Source organism: Sorex araneus, chromosome 9, assembly GCF_027595985.1.
Source record: "Sorex araneus isolate mSorAra2 chromosome 9, mSorAra2.pri, whole genome shotgun sequence".
NCBI classification, from domain to species: Eukaryota; Metazoa; Chordata; class Mammalia; order Eulipotyphla; family Soricidae; genus Sorex; species Sorex araneus.
Genome location: NC_073310.1, coordinates 62,241,410 through 62,260,436, shown reverse-complemented (window position 1 = coordinate 62,260,436; position 19,027 = coordinate 62,241,410). Strand labels below are relative to the sequence as shown.

The following is a 19,027-nucleotide window of genomic DNA, read 5'->3' as shown; positions in this document are numbered from 1 at the left end:
ACATGCTCAAACAATTATTAGTTCCTAGGTCTTGGTCTGCCCCAAGACCCAGGAAGAGCTGGCTGGTCCACGCTAACAGGGAGTGGCAGGAAGTATGAGATCTGCAGCTAAAATTAAACCATGGCTCAGGGCTCGGGCTCTGGGTGAACACAAGAAACCCACCAAAAGCCGCTTCTGAGTGAATCTGTGTCACCCACAGTGACGGGACTGTCTCCCCCACAACCACAGCGACTCTCCTCCCTGTGCTGGGTGGTGACTGGGCACTGACATTTTTATTCCTGCTCTCTCCACATCACTCTCTTGAGCAGCTGCAAGGGCCAATTTGCCTCCCTGGTAAATCCTTGTCTAACCCAACTTGTGTGCAAACACTCCACTGCGAAGAGGTTCATCTTTGCATCGCGTAGAGGGGTGTAAATTGGAGAAGAGTCTAAATGTTTCCCAAGAAGAATGATAGTTTAGGAGGGAGATGCCGTGTGCTGGAAAGGATGTGGCAGAAACAATAATGCAAGAAACATTCACAAGCTACTGTCAGATTAGAGAGAGCATCACTCCAAGACAGTCTGCACAGAATGACCTCTTTCTAATAGCAAAATTATACCGAAGCGTTGCGTAACAGGTTTAGTACTGGTAACTTTTAGGTTCATTTTACTTTATTTAGTTTTTTCTCTAGACATCTAAATTTCTTGTATTGGGTGTGCATTCCTATATGACAAGATACATTTGTGTTTAATGTGTTATATTTGAGGACAATTGACATGGTTACAGAGATTTGCATTAGTAATAATTTACCATCTCAGAATTCTAGATCCTTTTGTGTTCTCATATGTATATAAACTGTATAGTCAATGTATATTCATATATACAATTAGTCTACTAAAAACATTAGTCTAATTCCCTAGTTTCCTAATGGATCTCAAGATTATATATGAGAACTAGTCTATTAAAATGTTATCAGAGAAGGTAATCTCTTCTAACATTAATTTAAAACCATATTTTCTGTCCCTAATGCTTCCTCTTTGATCATAACTAGGTTTTAATTATTAATTAGACTAATTCTCTTTTGAAAAAGAATTCCTTCAGATGTCCAGGGACCAAAGGCTTCTTATAAACAGAGGCGTGATGCTGTGGAATGGGCTGAGAGCGCCTGGTTCTCTCCCCAGTGGCTGGGAAGTGCTCTGAAAGCTAAGCAAGCTCTCCTGCGTACACAGGAACATTTAATTCCGCCAGCCACAACCTTCCTCCTGCCAACTCTACCACTGCCATGAAACTTTTTTGTTCTAATTACCCTGCTTCCCGGGGCTGGAGCGATAGCACAGCGGGTAGGGCATTTGCCTTGCACGCGGCTGACCCAGGTTCAATTCCAGCATCCCATATGGGCCCCTGAGCACCGCCAGGGGTAATTCCTGAGTGCAGAGCCAGGAGTGACCCCAAAAAGCAAAATAATAATAATAATAATAATAATAATAATAACCCCGCTTCCTAAAATCTCACCATGTGCTCCAGAGGCCTCAGAAGCGGGGTGAAATCTGGGACCTGTAGATGATGCAAAGCACCTGCCTCACACAGGGGCCTCCCTGAGGCTCCCCGGGGGGGGGGGGGGAAGCAGGTCTCTGAGCACTGCGATCTGGGCCCCCAGGTGCTGCTCAGAGCACAGGCTCCAGAGCACAGCTGGTCTGCCTGTGAACCCCACAATCAGAGCTGCACCATCCCAGCAAGTGCGTGCATGTGTGTCCCCCTCCCCCCGCAGACACCCAAACCAAAGGGTGTGTGAGCACCGCAATTAAAGGAGCATGACCCCCCCCCATCACAACAATGGCAAAAGGGAGGGCAGGGGAGGGCGACGCTGAAATGCTAAACGTCCAATAATATATTACGGGGTTAAACAATCATAAGCAGAAACAAGGAAACACCAAATAGAAATCTGGTGCACAGAGTGTGAAACCAAAGAAGCTTGTGCTGGAAGGGTCTAGAACCCTGCCCCTCAGACCCTTCCCAATGCAGGCAGGCAAGAGGAATATCTGCTCAAGAATCAGTCAACAGAAATCCATTGCTGAAATGAGCAATCTTTCCCATGTGGACAAGAAGCAAACAGCATATTCACCAAAGTCCACGAAAAGATTTCTGATTTTCAAGTCCTCCACTCTTGCCTCCTGCCTCCGTGGACCTTCAGGGTCCCCTTTACATGGCCACAGCTGCCATCAGAGGAACAGCAGACATGGACAGTGCCAAGGAAAGAAGCTTGGGCCAACCCAGTTCCATACTTTAGAAAAGCAGTGTGGGGAGGGTGTGGGGTTACTAGCAGAAGAGCAGATTGAAATTTATCATGGGGTCTGATTACGATTCATCCTGAGTCTGTCCCCCAGGTTTGAGAAAGGAAGAGAAGAAACGCTTTCGAGTCTGAGAGCAGAGGTCTCTTAGAGCTGGGTTTGTTTGCCTCATTAACTACAGCACATTTATCTGATCCCAGGAAAATTCTTCATTGAAAGGGATGGTCAGAAAAGATTGGCACTTCTTTAGAGAGGAGGAATTTTAATCATATGATGATCATTTGCTATCATTTTCTGAAAAATCACTTGTACTCCAGTAATACTGGAATCTAAATTTCTTATAAAACGCTTCCTCTGACACTAATTAATACTACAGATATTTGGCTTGACTAACCAATGAATCCATTTAGCGCTCAAATTCCTTTATGCCCAGATCATAAAAGGCGACACTCATGGTGTGGGTGGGCTATGCAGACAGAATTTGAATCATCTGGCATCAAGTTGGCACTTTCCCTGTGTGCTTTAGCATAGCAGCGACCCTCAAAACTGAAGGGGCTTATCTCTGAATTCTAAGCAAAATAACTGGCATCCTTAGAAGTCAACTTCCTCTGAAAGACAGTTCCAGGAAATATGAGTCATTGGCCCAGGAAGTGCGGGGGGCAGTGCCATGAGAATGAACGTCAGCTCGGCCACGCTGTGAAGAGTGAGCCTCCTCTGCCTCTGTCTTTCTCGGGCTGAGCAGCGAGAGCGTGACTGCCACTCATCTCTGAGGGAGGACACTGTAGGGAAACAGGCTAGGTGAAGGGAGCCCCCGGCCGAACACAAGGTTAACCTATGCTCGCTCACCACTGCTGGGCCATTGCTTTGAAAATCTGAGCCTTTCAGTCATTGTGAAATGTTTGGTTGGGGAGGAAGCTGGAAGGGTGGGGCACATACTCTCCATGCATGAGGCCCTGGGTTCCAGTACCCGGCGTGGGCCTAGAGGTCCCCCCAACCTAGCAGAGCTGGGGAGGCCTTCTTTTTTTTAATACATTCTTTTGCAACTAGGGCAATAGCACAGCAGGTAGGGTGTTTGCCTTGCATGCAGCCGACCCTGGTTCGATTCCTCCGTCCCTCTCGGAGAGCCAGGCAAGCTACTGAGAGATCCGCCCACATGGCAGAGCCTGGCAAGCTCCCTGTGGCGTATTCAATACGCCAAAAACAGTAACAAATCTCACAATGGAGACGTTACTGGTGCCCGCTCGAGCAACTCGATGAACAATGGGACGACAGTGCTACAGTGCTACATTCTTTTGCAAAATGTTGTAGAGAGCAAAAAAAGTTAATCGATAAATTACATTTATGTTAGCATCAAACTAGAATGTAGTAATTAGTACTTCTCTGGGCTGAGTATCATTTTAAGCTCTTCAGACATATAACTTAAGTCGAATGTTCTGCCCCCTCAATAACACAGGTAGTACTGCTTTCTGCCTTCTCCATTTCCTGTTCTATAAATGGATGCATGTAGAAATTTGGTGATTCAGCAATTTGAAATGTACCGACTTATCCAGGAAGAATTTTTCTGTTTCCTTCTTTGGTAATTATTTTTTTTAAAGAAAAAAATAATAAAACCAAAAATCCCAAACAACTAGAAGTTGTTCACATCCAGACTATGACTGGGAGTTTCCCTAGTGTAGTGGTTGTCACACTTGCCTCACAGTTAGGCTATGACCGGCGCTTTGTTCTCTGTATCGGCAAGAAACGACGATGCTGGTGGCCCCAGCTCGATGGAAGTGACTTTCTTTTCACTGCATTTTCTAAAATACAGCTCGACGGGAGTGGGCTCAAACGTCTTCTTTACCAGTGATCACTCACCCTCGTGAAATGAGTCCAAATGCATCAACGAAGAGAGGGGCAGGCTGCAAGCCCAGCGAGAGGCGTCCAACCTGAAGCAGCTGTGTGAATGTCTGGGTATCACAGAAATGAGTCCCTACTGCACCTCGGCCCACACAGCGGAGTGTGCCCGGCCCGCGCTTTCTCCGTCTGCATCCAGCCGAGGGCCACATTTTCCTCGACTTGGTGTCCACAGCAAGTGCTGCTGATGTTTAGGCACGACCCAGACTGTGCTAGCTCTTCACTGTCTATAAGCTCGTTGACACTAAACTGCCCCCCTCTCCCAGATGGGCCCTCAAGGTGCCTCCAGCTACGTCACAGACTCCATCTCACATGGCCAGGAAGTGGTGGGACCTGGCTTTGAACTTGGACTCGGGGCTCCTCATCCCTCGAGCGCCATGTTTGAATGAACAGGGACAGAGACCCCTCAGCCAGATGGCACTTTCGAGGGGCCGTGGAGGCACCGGGCCGCCATCTGCCTGTGAATGGGCACTCGGGGGCTGTCCTTTGCCCGTCGCTGGCTTCCTCTGCCCCCGGTAGCCAGCACACAGAAGAGACAGCTTGGACCATTCTCATTCCGGCGAGTCCCCGGAGAACAAGAGTCAAGTGTGGGATTGTTTCCAACTGCGGATGATGTTCAGATGACAACATTTGGACTCGGAGATTATTGTTCTTGGGACCTGAGCAGAGTCTGTTGGGCCGCCAAGTGACCAGCAGAGCTGTCTGCCACAAACAGCATCTTTCAACGCCTGGCTAGTGGAGAGACGCCGCGTGTTTCAGAGAACAGAGGAAATCGGAGTCCTTCCCAGAGCCAAATGCATGGGGGCAGGGGACGAACGTGGACGACAAAGAGCGAACACGGCGCCGTGGGAGCAGCGGAACAGGCTGGGGGCGGGGCGGGAAGCAGCCCCTCATCAGGGGTGCATGGGGCAGTGCCAGCAGCATTTCTGGGGGACCAGGCTGTGAGGACGAGGAGGAGCTGGGGGAAGCTGTGTAGAGAAAGGCCAAACGGCAGCCTCCTTCCCTCCAAGAGGGTGCGGTCGCGCTAACGACCACTTCTGGACCATGTCTGATATTTTGGTCCAGGGCGTGGATTATCTTAACGCCTCTTCTCGGCACCGTCTGTAAACAAGGGCCCAGGCCCGGGGGACCTTCCCTGTCCCCAGTGCAAGTGCCTGGTGTGTGGGTCAGCACCCAATCCATGTGAGCATCACTTGCTGGCAAAGACTCAAGCTCTTTTAGGCCGTTTAATGGCGTAACTGGAGCTTAAAGCAGCAGCACCTCCATATGAAGACATTGTAATCACCGAGATAAGAAAAAGGATTTTCCATGTAAACAGTAGGGGAAAATGAACATGTCCCCCCACAACTTGCCTAAATTTAGATTTATCTAATTGAACCGTTGTCATTTTGTGCACGCTCTGTTAAAACCCAGGCTTTAACTGTTGTGCTGCTGTCGTGCTTTTGTGGGGCGGCACTGAGCAGAGGGGCCAGTGGTGCTGGGGACGGCGCCCAGGGCTGCAGAATACAGCACACGTGCTCCCGGCCTTGGTCCCAGCTCCATGGACCCCCAAGGTCTTCACTCTGGGTTCTGCTTCATAGAAATTCTAGAGTGGAAATTTAAAGTGACTGAGAAGGGAGAAGACGTGACTCCACATCCCGCAACCCGGGAGCCTTTTTCTCGGGGCTCTCTCAGACCCAGTGCTCCAGGATGCGGCCCCAGGAAGGACAGGCCCTGGCACCTGGCCCTCCGGACGCGGAGAACCCTCACCCAGCCCCGCTGACACAGGCCGCCTCGCACACACTGACGGGCCCTTCCAGCTGCTCCAGCCCCTGGCTCTCCCAGAGCCCCTGTTTGAAACGCTCGGCTGAGGCCAGGAAGAACAGGGGCCAGGAAGACTTGTCAATGGTTGGAAGCTTGCCACAAGTGGGGGGAGCAAAGGGCAGTTAGGATAGAGAGGGACTGGTATGATGATAATAGTTAGAAATGACCACTCTGAACAGGAACTGAGTGTGGAAAGTGGGTGAAGGGATAGACGTGATATCCTTTCAGTTTCTGTGTTGCAAACTGTAATGCCCAAAGCAGAGAGAGAGAGAGAGAGAAAGAGAGAAAGGGAGAGAGAGGGAGGGAGGGAGAGAGAGGGAGGGAGGGAGAGAGAGAGAGAGAGAGAGAGAGAGAGAGAGAGAGAGAGAGAGAGAGAGAGAGAGAGAGAGAGAGGAAAAGTGACTAACAAGAGGTGAGGGGAAGGGAGTAGGCGGGTACCTGGGGCCATTGCTGGTGGGAAATGTACACGGGTGAAGGAAGGAATGGGTGTTAGAACATTATAGAACTGAAACCCAATCATGAACAACCTTTTGACTATATCTCACTGTGATTCAATTAAAACATTTTTAAATAAAATAAAATGCCCAGTTATCAAACTGGAGAGATAGTACAGGGGCTCAGACGCTTGCCTGGCATGCTTTCTACCCAAGCTCAATCCCCAACACTGCTTACCATCATCTAGACACCCCCAGATGTGACCGTGAACACAGATCCAGGAATAAGGCCTGAGCACTCCAGGTGTTACCCCCTCCCACAGCCCCCAAATAAATACAGTCATTAAATGCCTGGTTATTTTTTTTCTTTTTTTTTCTATTGAATAACCATGAGATATAGTTACAAGCTTCTGTGTTTGTTACAATCACACAATGATCAAACACCCATCTCTCCACCAATGCACATTCCCTACCACCAATCTCCCCAGCATGCCCCCCATGTACCCCTTCCCCTACCTCCATGGCAGACAATTTCCCCCATACTCTGTCTAGTTTTGGGCATTATGGTTTGCAATACAGATACTGAGAGGACATCATGTTTGGTCCTTTATCTACTTTCAGCTCACATCTCCCATCCTATTCCGGCTGCCTTCGCCCAACCCCCTTATGAGTACGCCCAGTTATTTCCGTACAGATGGAAGCCAGTGGAAGTCAGGCTACATCCTAGTGCTTCCAGCCACAGAATGTGCTGACAACAGTCCAATCTGGCAAACTAGATGCCGTCAGGAAGAGGAAGTGGCAAGAGATGAGATGGATCTTACAGAAGGGGGAGGGATGTGTGTTGGGCAGACATCACTTACAAGCAGAACTTGGACTCGCCTAAGTGGGCAGGGGGAGGCAGAGGAGGGACGAAAGAACACAGTGGAGGCGGGAATGGCAGAGGTGCCTGATCAGGAAAGGGAGAAGAAGACCCAGACCCAGAATATGAGCATGAAAGTACCCCTGATATTCCTCACACCGAGAGACCAATACTAACACTGTCACCAGGCAAAGCTCAGTGTTCCCCTACCGCCATGGGAAAATGAGACCTCTCACCTGCACGGGCAGCCCTCCTCCAGGGCAGATGCTGTGGTTTCGACTTGGCTTTAAGAACACAGCAGTTCTCAAGGCCGGCTCCTGGCTCTGTGCTCAGGGATCACTCCTGGCAGGGCTCAGAACACCATATTGGATGCCAACGATCAAACACCCGTGATGCTGTGTGAGAGGCAAACACCCTACCCATACACTGCCCCTCTGCTCTATGCCAGAAGGGCCCCATTAAAATGTTCGAAGCTCTCTCGAGGGGATCATGGTAGAGGTGGGCTATTAAGTGGCCTCTAGTTCCAGGCTAAGAGAGGGCTGGAAGCTTCAATGCTGGAAGATTCTAGAAGCTTCGATCCCTCCCACTGCATAATCCCTAAGAATCTCTGAGAGCAATGCCCAGCACTGCTAGGTATGCCCCCTACACACACACACACACACACACACACACACACACACACACACACACACACACACTGGATCAAGTGATTCAGTGTGAATTCCTAGATTTGATCCTCAACACAATCTGGCCTCCTGAGCAACCCTGATCATAAACCTGGTGAACTCTGGCCACACCCAGGCCCCAGAAGAAACCCGCCAAAGCAGCTCCTAAAAAGTTAAAATGTGAGAGCAAGTTGTGGAATACAGAAAGAATTCTTCATTTCCCACAGCACATGGGCAGTCGCTGTGCCCCTTTCGGCATCTGCTCCTTCCTCCCATTGAGGGTTTGATTTCCACATCTGAATCACTTTGTTTTGCCCAGAGGGCAACATAATAAAGGATGGATTTGTTTCTCAGTGGGATCTTGACCAACCCGCACCTCTCGGCAAAGCTGGGCACACTGTATGACCAACCCTCGCCACATCCTTTCAGGATTTCCAGTTTTATTCACTCTGAGTTCTTGCTACAGTGCTTGTCACTCAATGGGGACTTGGCTAAGTTATTTGAAAAACAAAACATCTTTTTGTTGGAAATTGTTAAAATCATGGAAGCGAGGTGTGTGTGTGCGTGTGTGTGCGTGTGTGTGCGTGTGTGTGTGCGTGTGTGTGTGCGTGTGTGTGTGCGTGTGTGTGTGCGTGTGTGTGTGTGTGTGTGTGTGTGCGCGCGCGCTCGAGTGTCTGGTTTTTCTCTCCTTAAACGATTGCCATGTGCTTTGAATTTCCATGAGAGATCAGCCTTTGTCGTTACTGCTCTGGTCCCACCCTTGGCTTACAGAGATGGAAAAGATCTCCTCCCTCTGGCAACCGTCTTTCTCTGGACGGCCTTGAAGAACTTCTGGATCCCACTCTGCATTTTATTTTTCCTGCTTTCACTATCTATGTTGCGCCAGAATGATGGCACGTCCCTGACATTATCTCAGAAGGGCCTCTGAGGAGCGGTCCTGTCGCTGCTGGAACAAGTGCTTTCTGTCTGACAGTTTCCAAATCCACATTGATCCGACAAGAATTCCAGCACCATTCCCTCAAGTCAGAGGTGGGGTCTGGGCTTTGAAAGGCTTCATTTCCTTTCCTCCCTGCTCTTCCCCAAAGCCTCCCCTCGGGCCCAGTTCAAAAGCTTCCTCCTCTCCGCAGTTTCCTACTTTGGGCTGAATCAGATCACTGCAGTGGCGCCTTGCAGATTGTGGCCCACGAAAGACTGGGGCTGCGACTTTTGGCGTGGGCTCCGTGTACCAGAACTGCGGTCACTGTGGGGCTGCTTTGCAGTTCGGTTCTCTCTCAGCAATTAAAAGCCATCCATATCTGTCCCTCTCTGTGACTCCTCTCACTTAGCAGGATACTCTCCATGTCTATCCACTTTTATGCAAATTTCATGATTTCATCTTTCCTAGTAGCTGTATAGTATTCCACTGTGGAGATGTAACAAAGTTTCTTTAACCAGTCACCTGTTCTCGGGCCCTTGGGTTTTTTCCAGATTCTGGCTTTTGTAAATAGTGCTACAATAATCATACAAGTACAGATGTCATTTCTACTGTATTTTTTTGTACCTCCAGGAATCATTTCCAGAAGTGGAGGTATGGGTACTCAATCACTGTATGACTAAAACATAATCATGAAAGTTTGTAAGTCTGTAACTGTATCTCCTGGTGTAGCACTGTAGCACTGTCATCCTATTGTCCATTGATTTGCTCAAGCAGGCACCAGTAACATCTTCATTGTGAGACTTGTTGTTACTGCTTTTGGCATATAGAATAAGCCATGGGTAGCTTGCCAGGCTCTGCTGTGCGGGCGGGATACTCTCAGTAGCTTGCTGGGCTCTCCGAGAGGAACAGAGAAATCGAATCCGGGTTGGCCACGTACAAGACAAACGCCCTACCTGCTGTGCTATCACTCCAGTATCTCATGGTGATTCATTAAGAAATAAAAATTAAAAAAGCTGCCCATAGGTGCGTGGCCCTTACAGAAGGCCAGCGACTGTCACTTAACAGGCGAGAAGTTCCAACTCTCTCATCAGGTCACAAAGCTACCGAGGGACATCTTATTCCCCAAAGCTTCCACTCCAGGAGGGCATGAGTGTGTCATTTTACCAGCTACATAATCATAACTGGTAAAAACTGGACGTAGCCCATGGCCGTGTTTGGGAAGTACTCAGGGGGCTTCAAAAGCTGCTTTTCTCTATTTTCTAAAGAAGGGACTAGGCCTTCCCATGTGAAGAAAGGCAGGCAGCTCCAGTGACCGGGATGGAGGGGCGGCCATGGTTTAGGAGAGTGGACACTGCTGGAAAGCTCCTGTTGGTAAGTTTGCTTGTTTTCTACCATGTCATATTTTCTTTGAATTCTAGTTTTCTCCTGGGTAGCTGTGGTGGCTACTATTTCTATAATACCATGCATTTCTAAATAAAAAGTGAGTTTTTGACCCCCCAAAATGACGCTTCATAAACACCTCCCTAGCCTCCCTGCACTCATTCAGAGTCTGTACAAGAGGTATTCTTTACTTTGATTTGAAAAATTAAATGTACCGTTGGATAAAGACATGGTAATCTCAAGCAACCTCAATCAAACTATCAGGTAATAGTACCACAGTTAGGGGCATACGCCTGGCATGCACTTGGCCTAGATTTGATTCCTGGCACCACATGGTGGCCCAGTGTTGGAACATAGCTCTAAACATTTTAGGTTTAACATTGGTTTGTTCTTTCTGCCTTGCCACAGGGAGCTTAGGTTTATCGGGTTACACTTCCTGAGTCACTCCCATTTCTTTTCTTATCTGTAACCTCTTTTCTGTGCTCTCTTCCCCAGCCGGTCTATCACCTTCCCCCCTTATCAGACTCTGTTAACTTGTAAGATCAGGCCCTTCTAAGAACACTTGACTTGTATTCATGAGTGAAATATTACCTTTCTCCTCTCCTTACATCTTTTGCTTAGTTTACTTTAAAGCAATGTCCTTTTTGTATAGACACAGGAAGACAGTTAATATTATGCTTTTGCAACTTGGAAGTTAACTGACTCTAAATAATATTCACTCCTGGGCATCTGCTTTCTAGACTTAAGCCTCAGTTGCCCTTAGTTCCTAGTACCCCAAAAGCAGGGTCCCAATGAGGGACGGAATGGACCCAAGGCAAGCTGTGAGCTACCCTGGCATGGAAATGGGCCAGGCCAAAGCGCCACAATACTCAACTATAAGTTAAGTGAATGGCCATGGACAAATTCTGTCATGATTCAAAAAGTAACGATGAGATTAGAACCCTGCTAGGGTTAGGAAAGACTAGTCTGGCCTGAGCACTGTAGTCTGAGATCTATAGCGAGATGGCCCCAGGAGGGCAATCCTATAAGCTTAATGTATCTCTATACTCTGTCCATACAAAATGACTAATATTATGAATGTATGTTTGCTGGACAAGGAGAAGAGAAACACACCCATGGGTAGAATTTCACTCTTGGGAGGGTCGTCTTACTGAATGAGAATTTGTCCTAGAAGAAGCTTCCCCTGAGGGAAGGACTTTACTTATGTTGATTGTATGACCACACCTACATATAATTAGTACCCCAGCCCCTCATGATTTGGGATTTAGCTAAGACTGTAAGATCGAGGAGGAGAGACAGGAGCAGAAGGACAATCAGAGGAGAATAGGGAGGAGACTGGAAAAAACTGCAATTGAGACCAACCAGCCTGGCCCTTGTTTCCTCCTCCATCCACCGTTTGTCATCCCCCATGAGACCACCAAACACGGGCAGCGAGAGAGAAAGACTGCGTGGCTTTTCAAAATTTATTTTTTGATTACACATCAAGCATTGCTGGGCACAGCCCTGGAGGTCCCTTTGCTCTACCGGCTTGGCCCTGAAGGACCCCTGATTAGCGCCATTGGTATAGCCCTGGATGGCCCGTCATCAGTCCCACCAGGCGCACCCTGAAGCCCCAACCCCCCAGATGTCTGGGTACCCCAGCATGACAGGACCTGAGTGCTGTTATAGACTCGGGTTCCTGCCCTGAACCCCTGGCCTGGTGGACAAGAACCACAAGACGAGCTTCTGAACTTCCTAAACTCCACCCGAGAGCCCCCCATCCACCACCAGCAAAAAATAACCTTAAACCAACTGAATTCGAACATTGACCCTCAGGATAATGCTGACGCAAACTCCATCCCTAGCCCTGAGCATCATCCTGACCCTAAACCTCACCTTAGCCCTAACCTTAGTCCTAACAAAATCTAACCAAAACCCTCGCTCGAATTCTAATCCGAAACCAACAGCTAACCTTAATTACAGTGGAAACCAAACCCGATCCCAACCAACCGACCCCAAACAGAGGCTGTGCTCCTGCACTGTTTAAATGACACAAGGTCATCCCTTTCAGAAGTTACAAGGACTCTCACCACACGGTTGCCTGTGTCTACAGTTCAGTGGGGAAAGCATGTTTCATAGGAGGATGACACAGGGCAAGCCATGAGGTCTGTACCGTTCAAACAGCCAGGCCAGGGAACTTCAGAGATGGGCGTGGCAGGGAGTCGAGGTCGGATTTGGTTGAAAAAGGCTTTTTACCTTGACTAGCCTACATCATTCTGGAAGTGCAGTGGCTTACTAGGTTGAGAATACCTACCTCCAAGTAGTCCACTGAACAGTTGATGTGTTTTTCCAATTCAAATGCTAAAAACGTGTAATTCACAGTGTTGCCTGCTGTGGCGTGAATGGTCCAGCTGCAGCGCCCAGAGGGATAGGGATTTGGGTAATTGATACTCTCCAGGATGCCGTAGGTTCGATTCACAATCACCACGTCCTCACATGCTGGGAAAGATCAGACACAATTATTGCTAAGCACATGCAACAGATCCTGTGTCCAAAGACGCATGTGAGATCTTCCCTAAAGAGCCCATGGGCTTAGAAGGGCGCAGGCTCAGCGTGTTTGCTCTGAACCAACCCCGTCTTCCCCCCATCCCCCTCCCACCCGTGGCTAGCCTGCAGTCTGTTTTCCTCTTGGCACCCCTTGGCGGGGGGTCACACTCACTCTGCTGGTAGTGAGCCAGGAAGCCGCCCCCTTGCTGGCCCTCATCCGTCCTCAGTTTTAAATACATGCTGTCTCCGCTTGACCGGATGGGAGCGGGCCTCTCGGTCCCGCAGAGCTTGGCGAGCTGGTGAGAGTTGATGCTCGGGCCGTCGTACACCTTCAATAAAGCAGCGCAAAGCTCCGTTACTTTGGCCGTCAACACGGGCTAAAGCCGCACTTCTCAACCCAGGCCACGTGACCCCTGATGAGCACCCTGCAGATTCCGAGGGCCACAAGTGAGAAAGACATAAATTGGGGGGAGGGAGGGCGTGTAAGGGACAGGGCTAGGAGCCAACTGGAAGGACAAAGGGTTGGGCAGGGGGAACAGAAGGGAAAAATAGGGTCATGGCCAGTAAAAGGCAGAGAAATACTGACCGAAAGGCCTCTACCTCTGAAGAAGTAGGGGAAATATATAGTCTATAACAAAGGAGTAGTTCTGCATTTATGATCTTTAAAATGATATTCAATGCCTGCAAACATAGCTCATGAACTTGCGCCATCTGGGTCCGAATATACGTTATGGAAAGAGTGAAAATTCAGGGCCAAATCTGCAGATTGAATATGAAAGACAAATGCCTATTTCTGAGGCCATGGCTGACATGGGTGGCCTTCCTGGTTTTCGGATTTCACAGTTCATAATTTGTGATACACTGATAAGCCTTATTTAGATTTTTTTTTTAAATACATAGCGAACTGCTGGTACTACAAAACGCCTAGTTGGAAGGAATCAGTGATATTCTCTAATTCACTAAAGCGGTACTCTAAATAGTTATTGTTTAAGGCACAGAGGGGTATTGTGTAGCCAAGAGTTAGGATAAATTTTATAACCCCTTTCCAGAAATTGTGACTATTGATTTTACATTATTATAGACTTATTGAACCAAGAGACTTTGTGCAACAGGCTATGGTTTGAAGGTCATTTTCATCCAATTTGCTTCTGATGGTATTTCTATTTATTTCTGTTTGGGGGCCACACCCATTGCACTCAGGGCTCCCTCCTGACTCTGCGCTCAGGAATCGCTCCTGGAGGGGCTCAGAAAACCACACAAGATGACAGGGGTTGAACGTAGGTCGCCGCATACAAGGCAAGCACCCTATGCACTTGACTATCGCTCTGGCCCCTCGTTTTAATTTTTTTTTTTAACGTGGGTCCTTCCCCTTTGGCGAATGTCCGGAAGAGAAAGGCCTGCACTCTGTGTCAGGGAGAGGGGAGCAGCAGCGGGTACAGCGGGCCTCGGGCACGCACAGCCAGGTAATCCAAGGAGCAGTTGGGATGTTCCTCCAGGTGGAAGGCCTCAAACTCCAGCAGGAAGGGGCTGCCCCGGCTGGCCTGCAGCCGCCAGTAGCACTCGGAGCCATGGTAGTAAGGCAGCGGGTAGTTGGGGGAAGTGAAGGTGCCCGTGTGGGTGGTGAGGTTCCCCCCACAACCTACAGGAGACAGAGAAGGGGCAGCGGATCATTACGCTGTACGCGAGCCACAAGGCACAGCCGCATCGTCCGGAGCAGCGCACCTGAATTCTTGCTCCCCTCACGCCTGTCCTTGCTCCCCTCACGCCTGTCCTTGCCCCCCTCACACCTGTCCTTGCCCCACTCACGCCTGTCCTTGCCCCCCTCACGCCTGTCCTTGCCCCCCTCACGCCTGTCCTTGCTCCCCTTAGCTCTCAGGAAACGAGAACATTCCTTCCTCCTGCCACTGCCCTTTCTGAAAGTGTGGCTGGGAAGTCGGGACCCCGAGTGAGGTTGGAGTGTATGACAGTGGCGGGCAGGCTGTGTGGGGGACCCTTGGCACTTTACCTGTGAGAGAGCTGTCCCAGGAGGCCCAGAACCCGAAGTCGTTTACCAGGGAGTCGCTCCTGAATTCTAGCCAGAGCTTGTTACTGTGAGACAGGATGCTGGGGGGTCGCTCAGAGCCACAGAACTTCCCCAGGGAAGGTGAGTTTTCGTAGCCCCCATCTCTGTGACAAAGGAGACAGTTCGTAAATGACGGATAACGTTGCCATACAAACATTTCACGCCCTTGGATCTTTGGGGTTGGCAACAGAACGTCTTTTGTCAGCTTCTCGCAAAAATCCTCAAAACACAGGTTTAAGGCTTTGATGTTTTTGGTTTTGTTTGCTGTGTGCGTGTGAGTGTGTGTGCATGTGTGTGCGTGTGTGTGTGCGTGAGTGTGTGCGTGAGTGTGTGTGTGTGTGTGTGTGTGTGTGTCTGGCCTGGAGTTACTGCTGGTTTACAGGCTCAGGGGTCACACGAGGAGGGGCTCAGAGGACCACGTGGTCCTGGGGATGGAACCAGGAGCCTTAACATGCAAAGCAAGTGCTCCAGCCCTTTGAGTCATCTTTTCAGCTCTCAAATTTTCAAATTTTTTTTACTTTATTAGATAGCATTTTAATAATTTAATCAGGAAAGACAGTACAACGGGCAGGGCACTAGACTTCCACAAAGCCGACTCGGATTCAAACCTCAGCAACCCATATGGTCCCTAAGCCCCTCCAGGAGCAAGCCCTGAGCACAAAGTCAGGAGCAGTCACTGAGTATAGTCTGGTGTGGCTCCAAAACCAAAACTAAGCAGTAACTTAATAAATTTAATCAATGGAGCTATCCTTTATAAACAGTGTGCCATTTTGAAAGTATTCTTTTGTTTTGTTGTTGTTTTGTTTTCTTTGGGGACAATGCCTGGGGTTACACCTGCCTCTGCACTCAGGAATCACACCTGGAGGTGCTCAGGGGACCAGAGGGGATGCTGAAGATCGAACCTACAAGGAAACTGCATTACCTGCTGTATTATCTCTTCAGCCCCAAATATTTAATTTTCTTTTTCAAAACATCTGGCAAATGTGTCAGAAAACACAGAATGAAACTGTTATTATTAATAATTTCAGCATTGTTACCAAGAAACAATCAATATTTTCCTTCTAATTTAAAAAATGTCCTAATTCAAACATGATGACCTCTCAGTGTCTGTGTTGCAAACCATAATGCCCAAAAGTAGAGAGAGAGTATGGGGAATATTGTCTGCCATGGAGGCAGGGGGAGGGTGGTAAAGGGGGGTATACCCGGATATTGGTGGTGGGGAATGTGCACTGGTGGAGGGATGGGCGTTTGATCATTGTGAGATTGTAACCCAACATGAAAGCTTGTAACTATCTCACAGTGATTCAATAAAATAATAATTTAAAAAAAACAGAAAAAATGTCCAAATTTAGGGCCAGGAATGTAGCCCAGTAGATGTAGCCCGGGAGGTAGACAGAGCACTCACCCTCAAATGCATGAGGCTCTCGGCTTAATCCATAGCACCCGCACCAAACAAACAAAACAGAAGGGGGTATGTTCAAAATTTAATAGATCATGTTTGAAATACTTAGCAAATATTTTTAAATAATCTTCCTCCAAGAATTTCTGGGATCTTAAATCCAATTTATAATCCACAGATTTCTCAAGCCTATAAAAAATGATTTGCTTAATTATCATTAAAGTTCAATAATGGCTGCAAATTAAGAAAACTGCTAACATGACATGGTATTTTGATTTGTGATTTTAATAACTTATTTCACATCATAGAATAACATTTACTGTAAAATAAATAAAATTACAGCCTTTCAAAGTGCCAAGTACAAATGTTGACACGGCACACCAAAGGGATTAGCCTATTTTAACTGAGTACAAGATTTGGAATATGTAGGTTAACTTCTTTTTACTGAAAATATAACTTTTTAAATATAGCATCCCAATGGGTATGTGGAATTAATTTTCCCTTAATTCTCTTTCAAAAAATTCAAAGAAAATTACCTTTCACTAAAATGAGAGTGATATCTACGCCAAATATATTATCTGAACAAAAAAAGTACCTGGATATCCTACCATCATTTTCCAGATATAATTAGATAGTCAGTAAATAAGCTAACATTTAAATGAATTATATGTATATATATATATATATATATGTTTGTGTTTGTGTGTAAACTACTCGACAATATCAAGCATCTATTTTCCAAATATTCAGACATCTGCCTAGATAAAGTCTAGAGCTTATTTTCAGATGTTCCCAATAAGTTATTTTTGAAAGCCCACCACGTTTTATGCAATTCTCTTCTTTGCATCTGCTATGTCAGGCTCTGAATGACAAAGAGGAAGCTTCACAGACAGCCTTCCCAGAGCAGATCCTAAATGAAAGTCATTTAAAGGAGGGTGAGCTCGAAAACGTGCTTACCTGATTTCCACAAAATCTCCTATACACTCTCCACCAATGGCCTCCTCTAAGGAGAAATTTTTGAAGTGCAGAGCTATCTGCTGGTTGGTCTCTACTGTGATCCTATAAATGCATTTCCAGTTGTGGGGGTATTTTAAAGGGAAGTTTGGAGATTTGATCTCTCCAGTTTTATTTGTATAGTTTTCCAAGCACACTGTGGAAGGAAAGAGATCAATTGAGAGAGATAGAAAACATTATGGTATACTTCTAAGGCATTCACCAATGCTCACTTCATTCATTGGTTCCAGTGGGCTTGATTTCAGTAAGTCTTGCTGGAATGTCCAAAGTTTCCGTTCATTTTAAAAAAAGTTTTTGAAATTTCAGAAACAAAACAATTACTAGTAGCAACTCTACATTATAATAGTCAAAAGATATATCTTTTTTTTAGTTCTTAGATGTGTATAATCCATGCGAATTACATAAACATTATAAATTTGGCTCGAGTATAGAACTTATTGACGAGAACAAGATGTATTTTTTTGTCAGATATTTCAGATCTTTTCTCCTTTTCACAACCTGCCTTTGAATATGGTTTCATGGATCCAGAGAGATGGAACAGAGGCAGGGCGCTCACCTTGCCCATGGCTGACGGGGTTTGAGCCCCGGCACCTCCAGGAGTGATCCCGGAGCACAGAGCCAGCTTTGAGCACTGCCAGCACAAAGTTGGCACACCCCAAACAAACAAAAAATGGTTTTCACTAAAGCAGGCATTGTTGAGAAATGAGACAACTCGGCTGGTGTGAAGAATAAAAGGGACATGAATGGGACGGTGAATCTGTGTGATTGTGACTGATGGATCCTGTTTGAACTCAAGATCCAGCTCAAATATTGACAAGTCATGCAAATTTGGGCAAGTTGCTTCACTTCTGAGCTCCAGTTCTAAAGCAGAGATTGAAGCTATCTTTGCTTAGAGATGTAAGGGTCACAGTCAATGCAATTACAGGGTTTGGCATGTGGTACATTCTCACTAATTGGTAACATCATTATTTAAATAATTCACTTATTATATCTTGAAGTAGAATAAAATAATAAGAAAAAATCTGGGTTTAAACTGTGAGCAAAAGTTTGATCAGTCACATAAAATATTTATAGTACCTGGATAATTTCACATCCTAATAAATAATGACTGTTGTACTTTAAGAATTTTAACTTTTTCCATTCGATTCTTCAACTTTCTGTTTATGGATAAGCCTGCCCATTCTCCTATGTGCTTCAAATCTGTGACATTTCCCAAATAAAATAGTTTCAATGAATTTTAATGTATCTTCAATTATATGTAGTAATAACACAAATCTAGAGCCTAGGAATAGATAACGCTCCATCTACAAGCTTTGGGTAGGGAATAGACTATTATACTTTATTGCTAGTGATTTCCCAATTGCTACTATACACAAAAAGGGGAATCATTGGTACTGAAAGTACAAAGATGCACAGAATATATCACACAGGCTCTACTCCCTGTGTACAGATACTGGAATATCAGGCATGCATCAAAAAGATTTGATGCATCCTACTCTGAACAGTAAACAATTAAGGCCTTTTTTTAATTAAAGGAACCTACCATGATAGCTAGCTTCAACAATGAATTTCATATGGATTTCTATAATTTTCTACAATCCAGCAAGATATTCTTCAAGGGGTGAAAGGAGAGAAAGAAGGAAGGGAGGGAGAGAGAAGAGAGGAAGGAAGGAAGGAAGGAAGGAAGGAAGGAAGGAAGGAAGGAAGGAAGGAAGGAAGGAAGGAAGGAAGGAAGGAAGGAAGGAAGGAAGGAAGGAAGGAAGGGAGGGAGGGAGAGAGGGGAGAAGATAAAGAGATGAAGTAGAGGTT

General features: G+C 46.8%; 1 protein-coding gene across 1 annotated transcript in view; it reads right to left on the bottom strand.

Moving 5' to 3' along the window:
- The window catches only part of CUBN (cubilin), a 271,581-nt gene that overhangs the window by 173,463 nt on the left and 79,091 nt on the right, over positions 1-19,027 (bottom strand). Inside the window, exons 23-27 of the mRNA XM_004605343.2 lie at positions 17,162-17,354; positions 14,749-14,909; positions 14,201-14,382; positions 12,916-13,072; positions 12,511-12,695 (exon numbers count right to left, since the gene is read on the bottom strand). Coding sequence (XP_004605400.2) covers positions 12,511-12,695; positions 12,916-13,072; positions 14,201-14,382; positions 14,749-14,909; positions 17,162-17,354 — 878 coding nt within the window. The remainder of the gene's footprint in view (positions 1-12,510; positions 12,696-12,915; positions 13,073-14,200; positions 14,383-14,748; positions 14,910-17,161; positions 17,355-19,027) is intronic.